The sequence below is a fragment of the Aotus nancymaae genome, unplaced genomic scaffold (genome assembly GCF_030222135.1).
Source record: "Aotus nancymaae isolate 86718 unplaced genomic scaffold, 86718_ANA_hifiasm-v0.15.2.pri h1tg000012l, whole genome shotgun sequence".
In the NCBI taxonomy this organism is placed as follows: domain Eukaryota; kingdom Metazoa; phylum Chordata; class Mammalia; order Primates; family Aotidae; genus Aotus; species Aotus nancymaae.
The window spans coordinates 22,861,312-22,887,757 of record NW_026988423.1 but is presented as its reverse complement, the minus strand read 5'-3'; the positions used below and the strand labels follow the sequence as shown (position 1 = coordinate 22,887,757).

General features: G+C 39.8%; 1 protein-coding gene across 2 annotated transcripts; it reads left to right on the top strand.

The window, feature by feature from the left end:
* The first annotated feature begins 14,373 nt into the window (after positions 1–14,373).
* MPZL2 (myelin protein zero like 2) lies at positions 14,374–25,794 on the top strand. 2 transcript variants are annotated; one of them, XM_064375460.1, is made up of 6 exons: positions 14,374–14,791; positions 15,796–15,962; positions 16,246–16,456; positions 18,637–18,784; positions 21,891–21,924; positions 23,928–25,794. In XM_064375460.1, exons 1-6 carry the CDS (start codon positions 14,734–14,736, stop codon positions 23,943–23,945), a joined length of 636 nt encoding a protein of 211 aa, XP_064231530.1. In that variant the 5' UTR covers positions 14,374–14,733; the 3' UTR covers positions 23,946–25,794. The 2 variants fall into 2 exon arrangements, with proteins under 2 accessions (XP_064231530.1, XP_021526866.1); XM_021671191.2 differs by having other exon boundaries at positions 21,891–21,966.
* Positions 25,795–26,446: the final 652 nt, after the last annotated feature.

Below are 26,446 nucleotides of genomic sequence, written 5' to 3'. Positions count from 1 at the left end.
AAAAGTAGGAGACACACCTGACAATTAGTATTTAATTCGTGTTTATTATTTAATCAATCCATTATCTTTAATTTAATCATGTTCAAATAGAACCTATTATAATACAGATTTCATCTGCTCCTTTCCTTCCATGGTTGCTCCTAGGCTGAAAACAGAGGAAGATGGGAAGTTCTTGTTCAGTGTAGGTATCCCAGACTTAGACATGATCTTCACTTAGATACAAAAATAAGCTGAGTTAAAGCTGGGACGGAGTTTTAGGTTTTCACCCCACTTCTTTAGTAAATTTCTTTAGGTTCCAACAGAGGGAGCTCCATACTGCTTAGTGTCACTGAGGTGTGGGGCACACAGATGCTCCAGTAAGCATGCATTCACTCATCCAGCATATGTGTATTGAGCATCTACTATGTGCCTAGCAGTTAGGTGTTGGGGATACAGAGACATGAACCCTGCCCTGAAGGGACTCAGTCTAAAGTACAGGCAGATGTGTAAACAAGTAATGACCATGTAGTGCAGCAAGGGCTATAATAAAGGTGTTCCAAGGTGCTAAGGGAACTATTAACTCCAGATTCAGGGAACAGGGAAGGCGGGAAGGCTTCATGGAATGTGAGCTTACTTTTGAAAGGCAAATAAGAGTTGATCAGGTGGATAAAGTAGACAGAACATATGTACAAATATATATGTGGAGTTAAGAACAGTATATATGATTAGTTTGGCGTAGTGATGACTAAGGCTTATGGAGCCTGGAAAATTGGGAAAGAGGGGCTGGTTAGCTGGCAGGGACAGATCATGAAAGGCCTTAATCTGAGAATTAAGAAGAGACAGTTAATATATACATCCAACTCAATAAGATAAGAGACCTTAAAGTAAATGAAAAATTATACACTTACTATAGTTATGCACAAAACAGTTTTTAAAGAGCTTTTAAAGAGAATTTTGTCTTTTAAAGGATCCTCAGGGACCATTTATGCATTTCACAAGTCATCGTTCTTACGATTTTATCATCAGTGCCTGGTTTGGTCATTTACTTTCTCATTTTCTTTGGATTTGATCTAAATGACTTTTAAATGTGTCCAAAAATCAAGCCCATTCTCAAAAGCATGAAGATTTGCCATCATTAAAGCTCTCAAGGCTGGGTGCAGTGGCTCACATCTGTAATTCCAACACTTTGCAGCGGGTGGATCACTTGAGGTCACGAGTTTGAGACTAGCCTGGCCAACGTGGTGAAACCTCGTCTCTACTAAAAATACAAAAATTAGCCGGGCATGGTGGCATGTGCCTGTAGTCCCAGCTACACGGGAGGTTGAGGTGGGAGAATCGCTGGAGCCCAGGAGGCAGAGGTTGCAGTGAGCAGAGATTGCACCACTACACTCCAGCCTGTGCAACAGAGTGAAACCCTGTTTCAAAAAAAAAAAAAAAAAGAAAAAAATTTTTTTGAAGAATATTATAATTCAAACTCCTAGGATAATTCTAAAAATGTTCTAGAAATGTTTGGAATAAAGTGGAAAAAAAAATAAATAAAAAAGAAAAAAAGAGAAATGTTTGGAATAATGTCAGAATCATTAGAATAAAAGCTTGTACCAAAGTGACAACTTTAAATGACAATTTTTTTTTTTGCCTTTCTTTAAAAGCCTCCTTTCCTCTTGGTAACTGCTAACGTAGTTCAGCAGATATTAACACTCAAGAGGGCATATAAAATTGGAACAAACTGCAAGAAAAGAGCGATGTTGCTGGGACTTTTCCCTGAGTCTTCCTCTTTCCAAAGCTAAGGGTGGACTCCCTCAATGAGCTGGGCAGGAAGGCCTTCCCTCTTTAGCTCTGACTCACCTGAGAAGACTCACATTCTGTCTGCCTGGACAAGCAGCTGGCTGCCCTTTCTACCCAGAAAGGCTTCTCAACTGACAAGTCCAACCTGCTTGTTCTCTTGAAGGCCTCAATGGGAAATGGAGGGGAAAGTAGAAAGGCTGAAACGCCTTAGCTAACTCAGCACCTTTGCTGCTTTTCAGCATTTGGCAGATCTACGATGATGCCCGTGCCATGCAATTTGCAACACCTCCACTGTTCTATTGTCCAGTAAGTCCTCTGATTGCAGCTTCGGATGTTGCGGCAATGCCAAAGTACTTGTAATAACCTTAAATGTTTACTCTCAGGTTTTGTATCTATCTCCTTAAGGATCAGTGACAGTTTCCTGGTAGTTTGTAGACCACACTTTGAGATGCATTGTTCCAGTTTTTTTTCAGTGAACAGAAAGTTCTGGAAAAATTAATAGGTAAGATGTAAAAAACCTGATCTCATGTTAGTTAGCGCATTGAAAGCCCTGAGTAGTAGTGTAGCTAAAATCAAACCAATATTCTGTTTTATTTGTTTAATCTAGCATTTTCCCTTGTGTATAGAATCTCTTCTGTTCAATACCTACTATTATCTTGAGGAGTGGTGCTGTCCGGATGATGATCTAGGAGATGTTAGTGTAATAGGTCTCCAAGGCGTCTTGCGATTCTGAGTTTTAAACAGGCCGGTTCTTCCCATTGCTTAAGTTATTGATTCTATACTTATCCTAGTTATGACATTGTCTCAAACCAAATGTGTCTGCTTCCCGCCTTTTCTCCCCTGAGATAACTGTTGTAAAAAGAGCAAAGAACAAGAGGTGGAGTTACAGTAAGTCAAGGACCCTGGACAGAAAGTTGCTGAGACTGAGGCCAGGGAAAACAAGAATTACTGGTGGAGATGACAAGTCAGGTCTTGCCATGAGCTTCTAAGTTTCCACTTGGTGTTATTCAGGTAGGCTACTTGCAAGATCAGCTTTCCTCCAAAAAGCTTACGTCTGTTTTCAAACATAAGCTCACTGTCTCAGTAGTACTGATAGAGCAAAACGTTTGATGGTGTTTACAAAGGTGGAGGCTTTTTCCACTCTGTCTGGCACAGTATACCTCTTGAGGAGCCTCCATCTAACCTTCAGATTCTCCTCCACTCCTCTTCCTGTTCTGATTCTGTGAGTGCTTCATGCAATCACTTTTGCATACCTATGCTTAAATCCTTATATGTGTACAAAACTCCTTAATAATGCCTGTTATTTTCAGAAAAAAAGTAAAACCTCTTTAGCGTTACTGACGAGTTTCTGTTGCCTTTCTCTTTCACACTTATTTAAAATTTCCATCACTTACTGAATTTCCCTGACATCATCAGACTTCAAAGAAAAACCCTTCCACCAAATTGGAGACAAAAGACTGTCACCTTCAATAGGTCCTTTCCTGCTGCTCTGCCTCTTCTGTCTTAAGCTTGTTTTGTGGAGGAAAGATCATGGAGTTTGGAATAAAAGCCCAGTTGTACTATTTTCTAGCTATATGATCTTGGGCAAGTGACTAAATGTCCTAGTGTCATTTTCCTCATCTGTGAAATGAGGAGATTAAAAAAATACTTTCTAAGGTTGTTTTGAAATGTAAAGACACTAAAAGAAAATTATTGGCTGGGCGTGGTAGCTCACACCTGTAATCTCAGCACTTTGGAAGGCCAAGGTGGGAGGATTGCTTGGGCCCAGGAGTTCAAGACCAGCCTGGGCAACATGGCAAGACCCTGTCTCTACAAAGAACACAAGTGTGGGTGTGGTGGCGGGTGCTTGTGGTCCCAGCTACTTGGGTGGCTGAGGCAGAAGGATTGCTTGAGCCCGGGAGGTGGACTGTACTCCAGCCTGGGTGACACACTGAGACCCTGTCTCAAAAATAAAATAAAAAAGAAAGAAAATTATTTAATAAATGGTAGTTACTGTGTTTCCCAAAAGCCAGCCTCCGACTTGTTGCTCCTATGTGAACCGTGCTGTTTCACCCTAACCCAGGCCCCCTGTTCTTTTGTCAACTGGTCTTGGCTAAAGGATACCATGTATATTTAGTTTTTCCAGGGACAGCTTCCCTTGTGCTCCCAGGTAGAGCTTGTTCTTCTGCCTGTGCTATCATTTAAACCTGGCATTTCCTTTATTATTGTACATCACCCTGTATTGTGACTAATTTTTTTCTTTAACCCAAGAACTCCTTGAAGGCTAAGATCTTATCATTCTCACCCTTGAATTCCTGAGGATGGTGCCCGACACCTGGTAGGTGCTCAGAACTTTTTTTTTTAAAAAAGTAATAGGAGGCAAATAGAACAAAATGAGATTTTGGCACAATGCTAATCTTATTGTAGACAAAAATTCCAAGTATTTTCCCATCGAACTTTTCTTTCAGGAGAGATGCTGAGAAAAGGATGCCTACTGTTTACTTCATTTACTTTTGCTTCAAAAGCTTTCCAGAATGGTGGAGGTGCAGTTCTGGGGAGGGAAGGAAGGCACTAATGGTCAAAGAGTGGCTGGTACATTCAACTAAGGGCTAACTGTTGACATGTTTGGTAGATTCTAATGAGTAAGGGAGACTGATGTTGAAGAAAGAGTTAAAGTTGTCTCTGGAGTTGACTTGTGAGTTAGGCAGGTCTGGTTTTGAGTCCGACTATATCACTAGCTGGGTGACCTTGGTTACACTATTTGATCTCTAAGTCTCGACCTCAGGCCAATTTCCTCTCTCATTCCTGTCAAAAACTGTTGGATCGCCTGTATTTTCAAGACTTCTGCCTCTCCATCTGCTCTACTCTAGGACCGTGGCTTTCCTTCTCTATTACACAAAGAAAGTAGAGACCACTAGATGATAACTCCCTTACAGGGGAGAAAAACCCTATAAAATTACACACACACACACACACACACACACACACACACAGATAAAACACTCCTTCAACTTTCTGTCCCAACCCTTTTACCTTCAAAGTTAACTGTACCTGTGCCCATCTGGGGGCTCCCCTTTATCTAGACTGACCATATAAATTATCTTCCAAACTCTAACACCACAGCGTAAAAGGTGCACAACTAATCATTACAGTGGAATAACAGGTATGAGCTAAGGCTAACTTAAGCAACCAGAACATTCTTTACCTCTTTTTAACAATGCAAGAGGTACACTTCCTCCTGTCTTTGGCCTCAGTCCTGAAAGCATTTTAACATGCTAAAGTCTTTCCCTTTTTAGAACCAACATATAAACCAAGATCTGAAAACCTCTTTCTCCTCCTGTGTCTTTTCCGCTGCCTCTGTCTCTGCCTGCTTTGTAAGCTCTGTCCTTTGGAGAGTAAACTACATCCTACTGTTACTCCTCAATCTACTGCAAAATGGGCTCTGTCTCATAATTTTTCTGATGAAGCTGCTTCCACCAAAATCACCAATTGGGGAATTTTGTAGACATTTTCAGGCCTTGTTTTATTTGACTTTAACAGCATTTGGTATTTTGCATATTTGCTTGGTTTTTAAATACCTCTCTCCCTTGGCTTCTGTGACCACTCTCTTCTGGTAATTCTCCTCTCTCCTTTTCTTCTGGACACGCTTATTCAGTGACTTTGGACATCTCCTCTTCCCTTTGTCCCTTAGGAATTGCTCAGCCTCCAGATTCTGCGCTTTCCCACTCTACTGTGGTCCCGGGCCATCTCGTGTATTCCCATTCTCACAATTACCTTCTAGAAGGGCGAAAGACCTCAGACTGGCATCTCCAGTACAAAACTCTCTGTAGAGCTCAGATCTGTGTTGGGTACCATTGTCAAAAGACAAAATTACCACAGATTTAGCTTAAATATCAAATTGACTTTTATTTGTAATTCTAGAAGAGAGCAACACCTCATTCTGTTTTACAGAATGAGTGTTCTGATGAACTGACCACAGGGGGTTGGCTTTATAGGTAGAAAGGGGCTGAAGAAAGCAGATACAGGGAGCAAAAAGTGAATGGGTGGTTGTTTTTGTTTGCTTTTGAGACTGCTTCTTGCTCTGATGGCCACATTGGAGTGCAGTGGCATGATTATAGCTGACTGCAGCCTCAAATTCCTGGCCTCAAGAAATCCTCCTGCTTCAGCCTCTGAAAGTCCTGGGATTACAGGCATGAGCCACTGTACCCAGCCTGTGGGTGGTTTGGAAGTGACTTTTCTTCTTGGGTTAAAACAGAGGGAACTTCTGGCTGGGGGCGGTGGCTCACGACTGTAATCCCAGCACTTTGGGAGGCCAAGGCGGGTGGATCACCTGATGTTAGGAGTTAGAGACCAGTCTGGCTAACATGGTGAAACCCCATCTCTACTAAAAATAACAAAAATCAGCTGAGTGTGGTGGTGCACACCTGTAATCTCAGCTGTTCAGAAGGCTGAGGCAGGAGAATCACTTGAACCTGGGAGGTGGAGGTTGCAGTTTAAGTGAAGATTGAGGCACTGCACTCCAGCCTGGGCAACAAGAGTGAAACCCCATCTCAAAAACCCAAAAAACAAAAAAACAGAAGAGACTTCCTTATCATATCAGCTCAGGTACACTGTCCCCTTTTGATGGGTTACTGTGAATCTCCTGTTTGTTTGTTCTAAACTGGCTCATTGCAGAGTTCAATTTTATCACACGTCACCTAGCATGAGTGGCTCTGTTCTGGTTTGATCTGGTCTGCTGGGACCTAGTGCAGGAGGCTAGCTCAAAACAATGACCTCCCATAAACTTTATTTAATAGTACTGTACTGAACATCTCTGCTTCGCTGCCCCATAGAAACAGCAAACACAACAACTCTTCATCTTCTCTGTTTCAGAGAAAGGCAGTTACTTTCCACTCAGTTATCTAGGCTAGACATTTGAGAATTATCCTTCAATACTTAATATCCCTCATGTCCACTTCTAATCCTGTACCAATCCCCTTCCTTTCTATCTCCTTGATAGCTCTCAAACTCTTAACTTCTTTCAATTCCCTCTGCCATTTCAGTTCAGGTAAAATAATCTCCTGCCTGGGTTCCTGGAAGCCTCTTGCCTGACCTTATTCCCCTCCAGTGCCTTTCTCCATACTGCAACTGAGTGATCTTTTAAATTAACAAATCTGATCAAATCACTTTCTACTTAAACAGTTTCAATGTTTCCTCATTGCCCTCCAGATAAAACCCAAACTCCTTAACTCTTACCAAGGGCCTTTTGGGTCTGGCTCCTGATTAGATTTTTGGCCTCATCTTTGGGGGTCATTCACTTCTCCTTTTCTCTCCACTCATAACTTTTTTAATTGTCAGAAAGGCTATGCTTTCTCTTCTTTCTTGGGCATTGTACCTACTTTTGCCCCTACCTGGGCTCACCTCTCAAATGCCACCTCCCTTTGCCTACCTTGTATGTATTTTCGGAATTGAAGAATTATAATAATAATTGCAATAATAGATAATGTTAATTGAGTGCCATTATGTGCTCAGTGATTTATTTGCACTATCTTATTCAATCCTCACAGCCACCCCATGAGGAAGGCTTAATTATCCTCATTGAATGGTTGAAGAGACAGATCCAGATATCCATATAGCAGTCAGAGTGATCATTTTAAACATGAGTCAGATAATTTTATTCCTCCTCTCATCATCTTTCTTTTTCTCTTTTTGTATTGTAGTAAAAATACATAACAACAAATTTACCATTTTAACCACTTTTAAGTGTACAGTTTGGTGGCGTTAAGTCCATTGACATTCTTGTGCAACCATCATTACTGTCCCTCTCCAGAGCTTTTACATCTTCCCCAATGGAAACTCTATGCCCATTAAACAATAACTCCCCATTTCCCTCTTCCCCCAGCCCCTGCTGACCACCATTTTACCTTCTGTCTCTGTGTGTTTGACTATTCTTGATGCTCCCATATAAGTAGAATCATTAAGTATCTGTCATTTTGTGACTGGCTTATTTCACTTAGCATAATACCTTCAGAATTCATCCATAATGAAATATGTGTCAAAATTTTATTCTTTCTTTTTTTTTAAATTATACTTTAAGTTCTGGGGTACATGTACAGATTGTGATGGTTTCCAGCTTCATTCATGTCTCTGCAAAGGACATGGACTCACCCTTTTTTATGGCTGCATAGTATTCCGTGGTGTGTATGTGCCACATTTTCTTTACCCATTCTATCATTGATGGGCATTTGGGTTGGTTCCAAGTCTTTGCTATTGTAAACAGTGCCACAATGAATATACGTGTGCATGTGTCTTTATAATAGAATGATTTATAATCCTTTGGGTATATACCCAGTAATGGGATTGCTGGGTCAAATGGTATTTCTATTTCTAGATCCTTGAGGAATCACCACATTGTCTTCCACAATGGTTGAACTAATCTACAAAGAACTTAAACAAATTTATAAAATTTTATTCTTTTTAAGGCTGAAAATATTGCATTGTATGTATATGCCACATTTTGCTTATCCTTTCTTACTTTGATGTACATTTGAGTTGTTTCCATCTTTTGGCTATTGTGATTAATTAATGCTGCTTTGAATGTTGGTGGTCAACTATCTGAGTACTTAACTTTTAATTCTTTTGGGTACTTGCCAGAAGTGGAATTCTGGGTCATATGGTAATTCTATGTTTAATTTTTTAGGAACTGTAATAGTATTTTTCACAGTGACTGCACTATTTTATATTCCCACCAGCACTACACAAAGATTCCAATTTCTCCACATTCTTGCCAACACTTCTTTTCTCTCTGTTGTTTGGTAATAGTCATCCTAAAGGATGTGATAATAGCATCCTAATGGATTGTGGTTTTGATTTATATTTTTCTAATGTCTAGTGATGTTCAGTGTCTTCTCCTGTGCCTACTGGCCATTTTATATAATTTTGAAGAAATGTCTATTCCAGTCTTTTGCCCATTTTTTAATGGGGTTGTTTGGCTGTTGTTGTTGTTATTGAGTTGCAGGAACTCTTTATTTATTCCAAATATTAATCCTTCAGCAGAAATGCAATTTGCAAATATGAAATATTTTCTCCCTTTCCAAAGACTGTCTTTCACAACCCTTTAATGGCTGCCCTGTGCCCCTGGTGGTCTGGTCTGCCCCATACCTCTCTATCCTTAGCCCCTCGCCACTGCCCCGTCACTATGCTCCAGCCACGCTGGTCTCCTTGAGGGTCCCGCCTCACGTCCGGTGCTTACTGTTTCCTCTGCCTGGAATGTCTTTCCTCCTGATCCACATGGCTGACTACCTCACTTCATTCAGATATTTCTTAAGTGTCATCTTATCAGAGAGGTCTTCCCTGACCACCCCTTACCCCTTTGTTTACTATTTTATTCCTTGTGTGCCCAGGAAAATGCCTGGCATGTCAAAGGTACCAAAAACATGTTTCTTAATGAATGAATGAATGAATGAATGATATAGACCTCTGATTCACACCCATGTTTCTCTGACTGTAGAGCCTGTAGCTGCTGGCCAACTACACTGGATGGTTCCTGTTTTGGGAAGCCTTCCCAGTGCCTCCAAGGCTGGCTGAGAGACCCTGGCTCCTGTGTTTCTCTGATAACAACTCATTTGTCACATTTCATTGTAATTATCTGTTTATTTGACTGTGTTTCCCAAGAAATAGTTAGCAACTTGAGGGTACACACTAATTTCTTGTGTGGCATCTGGCACAATATCTAGCAACAGGGCTCAATAGGTATTAGAATTAATCAATCTCTCTGAGTCTCAATTTCTTCATCTATAAAATGGAGATACTTGCTTATTGTCTTACAGTTATGGCGATTAGAACTAATAAATGTAATATGCCTACCACCGTGTTGGGTACATGGTAGGCCCTTGATAAATAGTAATTTGAAATTATTAGTGGTAATTTTTATTTGTGAAAATTTACCATATTCTAAGGTATGTCTAAATTAGGATGATATAATGAAACTCCAACACTTTATTACTAAATTTATATTGTCATTTACTTAATGCTGAAGAAACTTGGTGAATTTAGGAGCAAATTTCCCAACATTTTATTATGAAAAATTTCAAACATGCAGAAAAGATTTAAGAATCATACACCAAATACCTGTGCACCCTACCTAGGTTCTTCAATTGACATTTTACTATACTTGCCTTATCACATATCTATCCATCCCTCCATCCCTCCATCTATCCATCCACCCTTCCTTCCTTCCTTCCATCTATCCATTTATCAATGCATCTTATTTTTTGATGCATTTTTAAATTACATTGCAGATATCAGGATGCTTCCCCGTAAATACTTCAGCATTAATGAGAGTTTAGAATTTGTTTACCATTCTTTTAAAAAAGATACTCAAGTAAAACTTACATTCAATGAAATGTACAGTCTTAAGTGTATACCATTCAAAGTGTTTTGGCAAGTGTGTAACTCAAACCCCTATCAAGATGCAGAACATTAATATCATTCTAGAAAGTTCTCTCATGCCCATCCAGTCAATCCCTGCCCCCATTCCTCCAGGGGTAAATGCAACTTTTATGCTTTTTTTCATGACGAGGTAGTTTTGCCTATTCTATAACTTCATATAAATGGAATCAAAGTGTCTACACTATTTTGTGTCTGGTTAATTGGCTCAACTTACTTTTAAGGTTCATCATGGTGATATCTATCAGTGAGTTGTTCCTTTTTATTGCTGAGTAGGATTCATGATACAAATATTTTACAGAGGATCCATTTTTCTGTTGATGAACCCTTGGGCTGTTCCAGTTTTGGGGTATTATGAATAAAGCTTCCACAATTATTCTCCTACAAATATTTTTCTGGATATATAATTTCATTCATATTGGAGCGGAATTGCCAGGGTGGCTGAATGTTTAGTTTCATAAGAAACTGCCAACCTTTTCCCCAAACATCTTAACTAAGTATAGCCACAAACAACTAAAATGTATTGAATGTTTTCTGTGGGTGCTGAGCATAGAGCCTTAATTAATGTATTTCATTTGATTCTTACACCCAGACTACAGGGCAAGTGTTATTTTGCCTGGGTAAAATGTTCCCATTTTACATGTGAGATAATTGAGGCACAGAGAGTTAAATAACTGCCCACGGTCACACAGCTAGTAAGCAGCTGAGCTTAGATTTGGATCTAGGCAGGCTGGACTCCAGCTCCTATACCTCATGCCTCCTAGAATATAGTAGTAAAAAACGATGTGGCTGTTTCTTTTCTCAGGAAACTAATTAACTTCCTAAGAATAAAAAATTGGTCATGGTGACCAATTTTAACAAGAGATAACTGGAGCAAGAATAACAAGAGATGCTGTGTTCATCAATAAACACAATATAATGTAAATTCTCACCCACCATTTAGATGTGGTGTGTATGGTTAACAGGGAGGTAGATAAATTCATTTATCAAGATCCCTTTATCCTCCTGAGAGGTTCCTCAAAGTTATTTATCTTCAAAGATGCCCATCTCTCTATCCCTGCACAATCTATGTAGCTTCCCTTGAGAATAAGTGAAGGGTTAAACCACTTCAGAGTCTCTTTTTGGGCTGGTTAATAAGGGCATGATGCCTCTCCTCTGTAATTACCAGAGGAGCCTGAGGCTTATTGGAGAGGTGCATATCAGCTGTAATGAGGTAGGGCAGGAGAGCATTCCCTCCCACGATTTTTGTAAACTCATAGAGGCTCAGTCTCAGGCCCAGACCTGTTTTGGAATATCTCTAGGAAACTTGAGGCAAGGAGGAGGACCACAGGGAACACAACTATTATTTTGGGCTAAGAGCCCACCTCTCATCTAAGACTCTTGACAGCCTAGCCTCCCTCTCTCATCTTTGAAAAGCTCTCTAAACCAGGGAAGTACTGAAAAAGGATGAGAGATTGGAGTTGTTGGTTAGGGAAGGCTGGGGTCCCTGAGTCTTCTGAAAGCAGATGTTAGGTCTACACTTTCATTCTGGCTTGTAAGCCAGGAGCCCATAAGAAAGCCAGAAGAGTAAGTGGTGGTTGGTGTCCCAAGGCTTTCCTTCTTCTTTTTAATGGTTCTGGGAAATACCAGAGTAATTCTACTTCTAGGGATGCTCTTCTTGGGTCACATATTAGCCATCTCAATGGGTGTATTTGTCAGGATCAAGTCCACATGCCTCAGAATGGTGAATGAGGACACTGCCCAGGTGGACCTAGCCTCCCACCTGGCCTGCCACTCCTCCCTGTGCTCCAGGTTTGAGGAATTGCTTGCTAGTCCCTGTGGGTACCACATTCCCATCCATTTGTTCCAATAGGAAGGACTTTGTTTCTCCTCCTTCCAGAATTCCTATTCATCCTTTAAGGACTGAATTTAAAAGTCAAGAATGTGGTCGTAATTTGTTTACTCCATCTTCCTATCTTCTATAATTTCCTCCCAGGTAGAAATATTCAATGTATGTCTGAATTTTTCCTAGTAAGAACATGTGGACAGAAACTTTTGAGTAAACAAATGTTTTATTTGATCACCCTAAAAGCTAAATTATTCGTTTTCCTTGCTTCACAGAATGCTAATTTCATCTTAGGTGAAAAAAAGATTTTTGCCTAGGACGTTGAGAAAGACAACTTTTACAAATATTGATACAGGCTCGTTGTCCCTTCTGTCTCCTGAGCCCCCAGTGAGTTTCCTACTGGCTAAGGTTTAGATACCCCCTAGAAATTAATTTTTGGGAAATGTGTAGAGGGTTGGGACAGATGAGATTCTTTCAAAACTTTCAGTATATCACAATTTTAAATGACAATCAGGATCTTTCTCTGGAAAAGTTTAGAAAGAAAATGGTGTCTCTGAAAACTTTACTTTTCTTCTTTTTAATCTCCAGAACTCCTCTTCCTTTTCTTTCATTTGCCTAGACACAAATATAACTTAGGCCTTATGCAGATGCCTTCAGTTTTGGTCTAAGTCCTGCTGACTGGAGTCCAGAAAACTGTGAGGGGCAAACATGCTTTTTATTTAGCATTTTCTCTTCTTAACCTTCTAGCCTTAGCCTCTTCTTTACCCAGGGAGGGGAAGTGGTAGACTGTGGAGCCACTCCTGCTGACTGGAAGGAATTGGGCGTTGCCAGGCGCTAAGCCAGGAACTTGAACTCATCTGAGAAGTGAGATCTGGGTAGTTGCTCCCCTTAGAGCAAGGCTGGCAGCCAGCTCATGGGCGTTTGGCTACCTGGGGGAGGGATTTCTGCTCCTCACAACAGGCAGTTTGTTCAGTTCTGCCTGCCCTGATTCCTCTCCTGTTGCTTTTCACTGCATCCCTGAGCTCTTTGGTAACTCTACCTCTCACTAATTTTTGCAATTCGCTGTAGACTTCAAAATCCTGGCTCTATCTCTCCTTTCTCTGTAGCTGCATTTCCCTGCAAAGTTGGAAGCCAACCAAGATCAATTTTCCTTAACTCTTTCTCTTTCAGGCTCCTGGAGCTGAACTCTTCTGACCTACATACCAGAAAGGCTGTATCTTATCCTTCCTCACCACCATTTGAAAGGTTTCCCCAGCAGACGGATTTTTAGGTCCCTTTCTGACCCAGAAGCTGACAAAGGCATCACACAGTTTTCAGAAACACTCACCATGCTAACAGGTTTTCACTGGCACAAAGCTGTTCTGCATTTGGGGCAGCGTCTGTTTTCTTAGTTCTAACACAATGGACTTTTGTGGTTGTCTACCTGTTTTTGCTCCATGCCTATGTCATCTTTCTCCTGTTGCTTTGTTTTCTGCACTTCTGTATTCTCCCCTGTTTTGGAAGAATTTTGTCTTTTCTTCCCTCTTTATGATGTTTTATTTTTTTTCTACGCAGCCTGCCACATTCTCTTGTTCCTGCCACCCTCTCTGCTCTGGGGTTCAGCTAGGAGATTTTATGAGGGGCTGAAGAGTTTCTAGACTGCTAACCCAGGGATAAGGGCAATCTGTCTCTGTTCAGGGTTAGGTTCCTGGCCCAGCATACTTCTTAACTGCATGTGTAATCTTCATGCCCCTCCTACCGATGTTTCTGCGCTGCTTCATCCATCTGTAAGGATGACCGACCCTCTTTCCAGACAAGGAGGCCCCTTTTCTCGTTTAAATTCCTCAAGTCTTTAGACTTCTCATTTAGCTGTCCTAAAAATGGCAGATGAAATCCGAGGCACAACAAAGTTATCATGAAAACCTTTTCTGTGAGAGCCGCCTGTCTGATTGTTCATATTAGCTGTTATTTGGTGGAAAGAGCACTAGACTTTTAAGAAAAGTTCTGGTTTTGCCATGTAGCAGCTACACAACCTTGGGCAAATCATTTACCTTCCTCGGGTTCTTAGCGTCCTCACTGGTAGAATGAGAACGCTTCACAGGGCGTTGTGGCGGTGAAAGAATCAGCAGGAGAGCACTTTGCAGATTGCTCTGGGATGGCAGGGTGAATAAGCAGGGATGGTGTCCTGATTTATCTTTAAATTCGAAAGGAATTCAGACTCCCGTTTTGAAATTGTAGCGAATCCAGAATCCAGTCTTAGGTGAATGTGGCCCCAGGGTGGTGCTTTGAGAAGTGAAATCACCGCAAGATAGTTTCAACATTCATTTCCCAGGCAAGCCTACAGCCTGTTTTAAAAGGGCGTGTGGGGGCCAAACCCATAACAGTCTGGGACATTTCAGACTGGCACCACCTCCTCTGGCTGTTTCCGAGGCCATCTAGAGGCCAGAGCCCTGACAGATTAACTGAGAGTAAAGAGAGGATTGGGGCAGTTTGGAACCTTTGTGCAGACGTGCTCGTGCTCGTAGTGTAGAGGGCGGGAGAGAGGAAAGGAAGGAGGGCATTAGGAGCTGGGGCCCCACCTTTCATTTCAGAAAACTGCACAGGCAGAGCGGGCTGAGTCACAGGCACAGGTGAGGAACTCAACTCAAACTCCTCTCTGGGAAAACGCGGTGCTCGCTCCTCCCGGAGTGGCCTTGGCAGGGTGTTGGAGCCCTGGGTCTGCCCGGTCTGGTCTCTGGGGCCAAGGCTGGGTTTCCCTCATGTATGGCAAGAGCCCTACTCGTGTGGTGCTGCTTCTCCTTGGCATACAGCTCACAGGTAAGAGCCGGCGGGCTTCTCTGAGCATTTCCTCCTTCACTGCCCACTCTATAAAGTTTGCTAATTGTCTTAGAAGTTGCAAGACTTTTGTTTGGGAGCCTGAGCCACAGTTGCAGTTTGTTTTACTTTGGATTTTACTGAAACCAAAGTTGGTGGACTGTTTTTGGAGAATTGCTCTTGGACGAACAGGTTTAGGTGTGTTCAGCTGCCAGTGATTCAGGCACAGAGAGGGCTTTCTAATCTCAGGTTACCTGCCGTTTTTTTTTTTGTGTGTGTGTGTGTGGCTGTTCTCAACCTCCTGCTGCCAGCAGGACTTGGCATTTGGATTTCTGTGTGTGGGTCTTGTCTGAGACTCTCAGCAACACCAGGAAAGTGGAGATTGTTAGAGAGAGACCTATTGTGGTTTTAAAGTGCCCCAACACGCACATTCTAAATGTAAATATCAAGGTTAAAAAAAATGCCACGTGGTATAAAAGGTTCCAGGAGTGCAGGCAAACATAGCTGTCTAGAGTTGATTAATTCAATTTCTTCAATAGACTAGTAAAAGTAAGGAATCCATGTAAGGCCCCATCTGGAAAACTTACCCACCAGGAGATCGCTTTACATACAATACATAATGCTTAACCTTAATACGTAATGTAATGTGTAATCAATGTTATGATTCGTTTTAATTATTTGTTTATTCTTTCAATTCTATTTGCGGATGTTTGTAGTTTGTTATGACACTTAAGTCAGTACCACGAGGCGAGGCTATTATGCTATGGAGAAAGTAAGAGCACTACGAAGGCTTACTATGTGATATTTCAGTTGTCACATGGAATGGGAGCGTCCAGGTTGCATATGAGTAGGAGTATGTAGATTCTGGGTGAAGTAAGTTTGGGAGCTGGGGCATCTCAGTTTCACTTTACTTTAAGTCCTACTCAGATATTTATTTTGGAAGTGTCGGCAGAAGTTCTTACAATACTACATTCCCTGTTAACTCTTTTTCTTCTTTTTCATTGCAGCTCTTTGGCCTATAGCAGCTGTGGAAATTTATACCTCCCGGGTGCTGGAGGCTGTTAATGGGACAGATGCTCGGTTAAAATGCACTTTCTCCAGCTTCGCGCCTGTGGGTGACGCTCTAACAGTGACCTGGAATTTTCGTCCTCTAGATGGAGGACCTGAGCAGTTTGTAAGTAGATTATCGTCATTTTCTAGGGGACCCTTGGTTAGGAAAATAATAAGCCAGTCCATTTCTCCTTTCCCTTCCAGTATTTTTCTTAGCAGCAAGCACAAGGTTAAGCTGGGAAACAATTCTTGGGACGGAGACTGAGAGGCCGTTGAAGGGGAAAGCAAGTGACAGAGCTGCAGACAGGAAAGCTGGGTTTGCTGGTGTTTCACTTCTGCTCCTACCATTTTGGCCTCCTTGCCCAGGTACTGAGTAAGAAAGAGCTTTTGCCATTTCCCCTCTCTAGGTATTCTACTACCACATAGATCCCTTCCAACCCATGAGTGGACGGTTTAAGGACCGGGTGTCTTGGGATGGGAACCCTGAGCGGTACGATGCCTCCATCTTTCTCTGGAAATTGCAGTTTGACGACAATGGGACATACACCTGCCAGGTGAAGAACCCACCTGATGTTGATGGGGTGATAGGGGAGATCCGGCTCAGCGTCGTGCAAACTGGTAGGTTATGCAGGGAACAGTGGTTTTGGAAATGATGTGAGTTTGTAGAAAAGAAAGGGGCAATCTTTTGTGATGGCAGAGAGAGATGGACAGTCTTTTGTGATGGATAGAGAGAGGGACTAGCCCTTCAGAACTGGGAGCCTCAGAGGGAGACTGAAGAGTTCTGCGGTAAAAAGAGAAAGGCTTTGTTTGGCTGTGGAAATAAACAGAAAGTAAAGCAAAGGAACTCAGAATCTGGTACAAAAATGGCATTGAGACTGTGAAAGGAAGAGGAAGCAATTCTTTGATAAAAGGCTTACAATAGGTCTGTTCACCCACTCGTTTATTCGAGATACCTATTGAGTACCTACTCTAACGCCAGGCACTGTCGAAAGTGCATGACATACACTATCTCATTTAATCCCCACACTACTCTAGGAGGCAGGGACTAATAATGGTAGTTAACACTTACTACTTCCCAAATGTCAGGGGCTTTACACAACACGTTTTATTTAATCTTTACATATCTCATCAGTTTATTGTGCATTTAGTGCCTCCCATCTTGCCAGTGAGGAAACAAGGCTCACAGAGGTTAAATCACTTTCCCTGAGTCATGTAGCTGATAAATGGAGTAACTTAGGACTCAAACCCAATCATCTTTGAATCTACAACTGTGCTCTAAACTGGTGCCTTGTATTGTCTGCATCCCTATAAAGGACAATCTGGAAAACCATGCCAAGTTACAAAGAGCAAAGCACACGAAACTTACGAGTTGGAGATCTGGGTTTGAGTCGTTGCTACCATTTACCAGCTATCAAGAAGGCTTATTTTCCTCATCTGTAAAGTGAGGATACACAGTGAGGATCATGGTGAGGATAAAGTGAGATAATAAATGTGAATGTGTCCCAACCTCTGAATTGTACTTAATAGCTACCGTACATTGAGTGTTTATTTTGCACAGGCACAGCATGGAACAATTTACAGGAATTATTTTATGTTTTATTAAGAACTCAAGGGATGAATATCATTATCTCTATTTTACACATGAGGAAACTGAGGCTCAAAGAAGTTAATTACTTCAAATCACACAGCTAGGTATTTCAACCTAGTACTCTCTGGTGTGTGCTCTTAACCAACACACAGTATTACTACTCCAAACATATAAGCCCGTGAAGTGGTATGATTCCCTTTTGTTCATAGCACAGTTTAAAACCATTTCTCAACGCCCTACCAATAGAGGGCTGTGTGACCTTATAGAAGGCATTTGAGTATTGAAAGAAATAATGTAATAGTTTGGACCTCAGTTTCTTCATCTGCAAAATGAACAGGTTAACCAAACAAAAAAATCAATGGTTCTTAAACATATGTGGATAATTATTCTTGGAGATTGATAAAATGAAAGCCATGGTCCTGCTTCCCCTAAAACAATGGAGACATACACAATGAGACATGGCCTCTGTGGGCTTGCAGATTACCTTCCATCCTTCTTCCCCATCCTCCTTCATGGACTCAAGGCTGGGAATGCTAGGCTAGACATTCTCTAATGTCCTTTCTGGCTTTGAGGGCTTATTGAAGTCTAATCAGAAATCAAGCTAAGGGACCACAGAACCAGGGTTCACAGACTCCACTGTGGCTTAGGGGCTCCTCCCTCTGGTTTCCCTTTTCTGTCATTTATCCACTAGACTGTAGTTACTGATTTACTGTCCTATCCTCTCAGTGGCATGAGCTCCTTGAAGGTGATGTCTTTTTGGCTTTGCATTTCTATCACAGCGCCAAGAACGTAGTAGGCCCTTAATAAATCTGAATAAATGACTGATGGAGTAAGAGTGATGAGAAGTCAGGGAGAAATGGGTTGGGCACTAGGTTTGATGAGGTTAGCAATAACCTTACCCCACAGGTAGTTCAACCCACCCAGTGGTTTTCAAAACTGCATCAGAATCACCTGGAGGACATGTTAAAACAGATTGCTCAGCCCCGCTCCTAGTGTTCCTAATTCAGTAGGTCTGGGGTGGAGCCTGAGATTTCCAAGTTCTCAAGTGTTGCTTTTACTTCGAAGACCACACTTTGAGAACCACTAAAGTATCTGTATGGTTTTCCTATTGCTAGTAGGGTTTACAAGGTAATATAGTATATTATGTCATTAGATTTCATTGTAGTCCTCCTCTTTTTAGAATCCTAACCTAATCTTTTTCTCCTTACAGTACGCTTCTCTGAGATCTATTTCCTGGCTTTGGCCATTGGTTCTGCCTGTGCACTGATGATCATAATAGTAATTGTGGTGGTCCTTGTCCAGCATTTCCGGAAAAAGCGATGGGCTGAAAGAGCTCATAAAGTGGTGGAGATAAAATCGTAAGGCTGGGCAGTTCTGGGAAAGTTCTAACATTCTAATGGTGACTCTTGGTATTTTGCAATGGGGCTAAATAGTTGCTGAACAGATGTTCATCCCTTTAAGTTAATCCTATATAAAAGAATTCACATTTGCAGGACAGACAAATTAGGTATGAACTAGTAACTTTACAATAGGTTTCTTCATTTTACAAAAATTTCCTTATGGGATTTACTATGTGGGAGGGGGTTGATTTTATAAAAATCTGCTTATGTAAAGTTTTTCTAAAAAACCTCTTATGTTTAAAGTGAAGCATACATTTATAGACTTTTTTTTTTTTTGAGATAGAGTTTTGCTCTTGTTGCCCAGGCTGGAGTGCAGGCGCGATCTCAGCTCACCACTACCTCTGCTTCCCAGGTTCCAACGATTCTCCTGCCTCAGCCTCCCAAATAGCTGGGGTTACAGGCATGCACCACCACGCCTGGCTAATTTTCTATTTTTAGTAGAGACGGTGTTTCTCCATGTTGGTCAGGCTGGTCTCAAACTCCTGACCTCCTGATCTGCCCAGCTTGGCCTCCCAAGTGCTGGGATTACAGGTGTGAGCTACCTCGCCCGGCCAAAGGGAAGCATACATTTGTTAAAACCACTGGGCTAGGCAGTCAGCAGGGTCACTATGAGTCAGTGCCTACAAAAGTCTGTTGTGCTGATAGCAGGTGTTCATTAAATGTATTTTAAAATTGAGATAAAATTTACATGCCATAAAATTCACCCTTTTCAGGTTCATAAAGTTGCGCAACAATCATAACTAATTGCAGAATCTTATTAAGCTCCCTCCCCTAAAGAAACCTCATATCCCTTAGCTGTCACTCCCTATTATCCCCTCCCACCAGCCCCTGACAACTACTCATCTACTTTCTGTCTCTATGGATTTGCTTATTCTGGACATTTCATTTAAATAGAATCATATGATTTTATGCCTTTTATGCCCAGCTTCTTTCACTTAGTATAATGCTGTCAAGGCTCATCCTTGTGAGAGTATGTGTTAGTACTTCTTTCCTTTTTATAACTGCATAATATTGCACTGTGTGAATATATCACATACTGTTTATCCCTTCATCAATTGATGGACATTTAGGTTTTTTTCAACTTGTTGGTTATTGTGATTAATGCTGCTATAAACATTCATTTACAAGCTTTTGTGTAGACTGTATGTTTTTAATTCTCCTAAAAGTGGAATTGTTGGGTCATATGGTAACTCTGTTTAGTTTTTGGAGGAATTGCCAGACTATCCCAAAACAGCTGGACTATTTTGTATTCCCATCAGCAACATATGAGGGTACCAATTTCTCCACATCCTCCTCAACACTCATTATTGTCTTTTTTATCATAACCATGTATTAGGCCATTCTTGCATTGCTATAAAAAGAAACACCTAAGACTGAGTAATTTATAGAGAGGAGATTTAACTGGCTTATGGTTCTATAGGATGTACAAGCAAGGCGCTGACATTGCTTGGCTCCTGGGGAGGCCTCAGGGAGCTTTTACCCTTGGCAGAAGGCAAAATGGGAGCAGGCATTTCACAGGGTGAGAGCAGGAGCAAGTAAGTGAGTTTGGGGGAGGTGCTACACATTTTTAAATGAACCGATCTTGTGAGAACTGACTTACTATTTAAGATAGCACCAAGCCATTTGTGAGAACTGACTCACTATTGAAGACAGCACCAAGCCATGAGGGATCTGCCCCCATGAGCCAAACACCTCCCACCAGGCCCCAGCCTCCAGCAATGGAGATTACAGTTCAACATGAGATTTGGGCAGGTACAAATATCCAAACTAATCAAGCCATCTAGTGGAGGTCAAGTGGTATCTCATTGAGGTTTTGATTTGCATTTTCCTAATGACTTGATGTTGAGCACCTTCTGATGTTCTTATTGGCCATTTGTATATCTTATTTGGAGATGCATATATTCAGAGTTTGCCCATTTTAATATGGGGTACATTTGACTTACTCTTATAAAGCTGTAAGAGTTCTTTAAGGGATACTAGTTCCTTATCAGATATACAATTTGCAATTATTTTTTCCCATTCTGTGGGTTGTCTTTTCATGTTCTTCATAATGTCCTTTGAAGAACAAAAATTAAATTTTAATGAAGTCTAGTTTTTCTCTTTTGCTGCTAGCGCTTTTATCTCATTTAAAAAAACCATTGCCTAATCCCCAAGATAATGAAGGTTTCTGACTGTGTTTTCTTCTAAGAGTTTTATAGTCTTAATTTTTACATTTAGATCTTTGATTTATTTTGAGTTCATTTTTGTATATGGCTGAGGCAGAAGTCCAAATTCACTCTTTTGCATGTGGTTCCAGCACCATTTATTTCATTTCCTTAATAAACATTTACTGAAATAAACAGAACTGATTTTTTAAAATTTTTTATTTTTGAGACAGAATTTTGCTCGTTGCCCAGGCTGGAGTGCAATGGCACGATCTCGGCTCACTGCAACCTCTACCTCTCGGGTTCAAGTGATTCCTCTACCTCAGCCTCCCAAGTAGCTGGGATTACAGGCATGTACCACCATGCCTGGCTAATTTTGTAATTTTCGTAGAGACAGGGTTTCACCATGTTGGTCAGGCTGGTCTCAAACTCCTAACCTCAAGTGATCTGCCAGCCTTGGCCTCCCAAAGGGCTGGGATTACAGGCATGAGCCACTGTGCCCAGCCAACCAGAACTGATTTTAAGAAGCCTAAACAAACCCAACTCTGAGGTTTATAGTTTGAATAGAATCAATAAAGATGACTTAGGTCAACACAAAACTTTTTATTTTTATTTTGAATAATATAAATTAGAGGTGGGATACTAATGGTAAAATAAGGTGTTTGCTTTAGAACTCTGGAGTTCTCAGTCAGAACCCAAACTGTATTCCCTTATATTCTGAAAAGTGTCTTAAGTTCAGAGGTGTGAATATTATTAGATATCACCAGTTTAGCTCTGTGTAAGCTTCAATCTACTCCCAAGTGCATATGATTCTTTTGAAAGTACGGGGGAAAAATACCTTACCTGAAGCTTCTGTAGGATTTGCCTACTTGCTTCTTGTCTTGTTCACCTGACATGTGGTTTCTGCTTCTTTGTTACAGAAAAGAAGAGGAAAGGCTCAACCAAGAGAAAAAGGTCTCTGTTTATTTAGAAGACACAGACTAACATTTTTAGATGGTAATGTTCACAAATATGTTGATTTCTTTCCTCAGCTTTCAGATGTGTCCAGCCCATCTCTAATGAGGATCTCCCAGATCACTTTACAATTAGGCGTTTCCCATATGAAATTAGAGGAGCTGGGTCAGGGAGACAGAAGTCTTCTATTAGTCTTATGGAAGGTTCCTCCTTTGAGTGTATTTTGTGCAAAGGATTAAGAAGCTGGACTCTACTGCCATTAAAGCTGAGAGAATTCTAAGGTTTTTTTTGTGGCTTCGGGATGATATTTATTACCACTAATAATAAAAAATATTCAACATATAAATAAATCTTTTTTAAATCAAAAGATTATCTGCTTATTCTTATTTCTCAATTATGGTATTAAGAGAGTGACTCAATAGATATATCTGGCATTTTTTTACAGGAGAACTTTTGTACTATTTGGAATTGATTTCAATTCCTCTCACTTAGTTATTGGCATTAATAACTACGTGAAATGAGTCCAGTTTCAGTAGTATATAATTTTATTTTTCCAGTTTTCAGGTTCATCAGGCTTAAAAAGTAGGATAATTTATTTTTCATTTCTTTGTTTTTTAGACAGGGTCTCAATCTGTCACCCAGGCTGGAGTATAGTGGTGCAATCTTGGCTCACTGCAACTTTGCTTCCCAGGTTCAAGTGATCCTCCCACCTCAGCCTCCCAAGTAGCTGGGACCACCGGTGCACGCCACTACACCCAGCTAATTTTTGTACTTTTTGTAGAGACGGGGTTTTGCCATGTTGCCAAGGCTGGTCTCAAACTCCTGAGCTGAAGTGATCCACCTGCCTCAGCCTCCCAAAGTGCTGGGATTATAGGCGTGAGCCACCACGCCTGGCCAATTTATTTTTCATATGCTCAGCATTTCTCCCATTTTCTGAAATAGGTCCACACATTTAATTTCTAGATGTTATAAATCCAGACATGCAAACTTAAATTTTACACTCATAAGAAAGTTCTTGGTATTAATGACTTTATCCTGTAAAACTCTGGCTCTCTTACATGGGAGACAAGTATAAAGAGGGTCACATTTTTATAGGCTAAAGTTCCAGTGAAAGTCCTCAAAGATTTATAAAATAGAATATGGAGAAAAATGACTGTATTGTAAAACCAGAAAACCAAATTTAACATAAGGGAGTTTTTTAACCAGCCAATGGCTATTGTCTCTTTAAAATTAAAGGGATTCTCTAACTAGTTGGGGTCATGGAAAATAAATATGAGAGACATTTTAGATCAAAATAAACTTAAGAGACAAACACAATCAAAGTGCAATGTGTGATCCCCAACTGATGAATAATAGTGTGAATGAACTAGTTGTAAATAAAGCCTTGGGGGGCAATTGGGAAAGTCTTGAATATGAAAATGTTAAATATATGGATAACATTAGGGAATTATTGTTAGTTTTTATGAGGTCTAGTAATGGTATTGTAGTTATAAAGAAAATGTACTATTTTGAAAAATGATTACTGGAGTATTTAGGGGTAAATGTCAGCAATTTGCTTTAAAAGCTTGGGGAAAAAAGCAAATAAAACAAAAAAAGTCTTCAGAATTAGGTGATGGGGGAGAGGAGGTGAGAAAAGAAAGAATTAATAAACGCAGGGGATGAGTAAATTCCACATGCTCTCTTCTCTACTTTTCTGTATGTCTGATTTTGTTTGTAACAAGAGAGAGAAGTGGGGAGGATATGGAATGTATGCATGTGAGCAAGTTGTGGATCATCCAAGTGTCCATGCGAGGTACTTAGAGGCTATGATTTAAGGATACTAACTCTGAAAATCATGTAATAAGGATTAGGAAACTTCTTTTAAAAATTAAATTGGGGGAGAATGTGAATATTTTCCTTCAGAATGAAGATCTAATAACATATATGTAATTCATAATGCCAAGTATTCCTGTTGCACTCTTTTCAAATATATTATCCATTTAAACTTTTGTTTTGTGTTTTAGGAAGCTGACGATTTCTAAGAACAAGAACCCCAGTATTTCTTGAAGTTAACAGAAACTCTTCGTTGGCTTTTCCAATTGTGGCCCATTTTCCAACCAGTTTTGCAGCATATACCTAGACAAGCAACATACCTCTGGAGCCAGCACAGTGCTCTTCCATATCACCAGTCATATACAGCCTCATTATTAAGGTTTTAATTTCAGAGTGTAAGTTTTTTCAAGTGCTCATTAGGTTTTTTAAACTAAGAAGCTATATTTTTGCCCTTAAAACACTATAGTGTTATGACTTGTATACACATATATTGGTATCAAAGGGGATAAAAGCCAGTTTGTCTGTTATAGTATTTCCTTTTACATTTCTTATAGCAGCACTCCTGCTACTAAAGTTAATGTGTTTACTCTCTCTTTCCTTCCCATATTCTCAATTAAAAGGTGAGTTAAGTCTCCTAGGTGTTTTTAATTAACAGTAAATCCTAAATTCAAACTGTTAAATGGCATTTTGATTTTTATGTCTCTCCTTAACTATGAGACACATCTTGTTTTATTGAAATTTTTTCAATATTCCAGGTGATAGATTTTGTTGTTATGTTAATTAATCCAAGATTTACAATAGCACAATGCTAAATCGCACAATAACTACAAAAGATTACATAAATAGGAAAAGATTGGCAGATGACATTGCAGGATGAATCACTTGCCACTTTTCTTTTGTGCTGTGAAAAATAATCAACAATGTGAGTCTTTCATGAGCAGTGACTGACTGTTTAACTTACTATGTTTTCCCCCACAATTCAATGATCTATAACAGAGCAAAGTCTATGCTCATTTGCAGACTGGAATCATTAAGCAGTTTAATAAAAAGATTCTAAAATAGTATATTACAACTTTGAAAATTCAGGGCTGGTGAAAAAATATCAACTCTAAATGATGATAATTTTGTACAGTTTATATAAAACTCTGAGAACTGGAAGAAATTATTAACTTTTTTCTTTTTCTTGATTTTTTTTTTTTTTGGTTGTAATTCATTTGTTTATTTTGGGGGAGGAAGACTTTGGTATGGAGCAAAGAAATACCAAAACTACTTTAAATGGAATAAAACCAACTTTATTCTTTCTTTTCCCCTGTACTGGTAGATAAAGCACACTTTATAAGTGGACTACTGAAAGAAAAGTGCCTTTTAAAAGTGTTTAGTTTCCCAGTGTCTTTCCAAGCTTAAAATACAGAAGCATTTGTTCAAAGGATAGAAAACCTGTAAAAGTTTAGGCTCCAGATCAATCTTTACAGACTGATATTTTCGGTTTTTAGGCTGCAGATGTTATTTCTTTTAACAAAATGGAATTTTCAAATAGCTTATCTGTATTTAAAGGTATGGACCTTGATATTTTTCCAATACTATTTTAAAAAAATTTGTATGATTTACATATGAACCTCAATTCTGAAATTTATTACATAGCTCATTGTACCTTTTATACTGTCTAAAAAAGCAAAGTTTTAATGCAGTTTTAAACTGTAAATTACATCTGAAGGCTGTATTTCCTTTAATCACATTTTATATTTTTTCTTCATAATTCTAACCTTTGAAAATATTATAACTGGATATTTCTCCAAACAGATGTCGTGGTTAATGGTCCATAAGCATAATGAAGTAGTTAAAAATGTACAGACAGTTTTTCCAGCAAAATTTGTAGCTGATGTGTTGGCTAAATAGTCAAGCAGTAATATGGGCCTGTTGTTTAGTGTCTCCTTCCTAAAGAGCACTTTTGTATTGTAATTTATTTTTTATTATGCATTAAACACTATGTAAATAAACTTTAGTAATAAAGAATGATCAATTATATAATTTGTGTATATACACATCTAAAAGTTTTACACTGCAGGGGAAACAGATGGATATATATTTTATCTTTACTGAAAAATTTTCTTAATAGAGACAACCTGGAAGTCAACAACGGAGAAGTATACGGATTTCCACAGAATTTTCACATTGCTTTGGATAGCTGGGAATTGGGCACAACAATACTAGTTAGTTTGAGGGCTCTTTCAAAGAACAGTATCAAAGATTCTATTTAGTACTTTGCATTACACTTTTAATAGGGAAAACTACTGGGTTTCAAGTCTAGTAAAGGAATAGAAATTGAAAAATGGAAAGTTATTAATTTTTCTCCAAAGCAAAAGCATACTTTTATTCTCCTACTGCTTTCACTGACATGTGGCAATTCCCAGGGAAGAGGCTTACTGATTATTAAAGCAGCCTACTTATTGTACCATCTCTAATTCAGAAGTATATGACACCATCTCACTTCAAGTACTGTGATAACATAACGTTTTTGCTTTTCCAACCAAAGATACACAAATCTGTTTCCCTTTTTCTCTAACACAAGCTGTAATGATTTGATCATCATTGCCACCGCCAAAAATAACTTAATAAACACTCAATTCTGGATGTTGTACTAGCTATACTAAAAAGGGCAGGAACCAAAGATGCTCATGGTATACATTACTACAAGCGCCTAATACATATT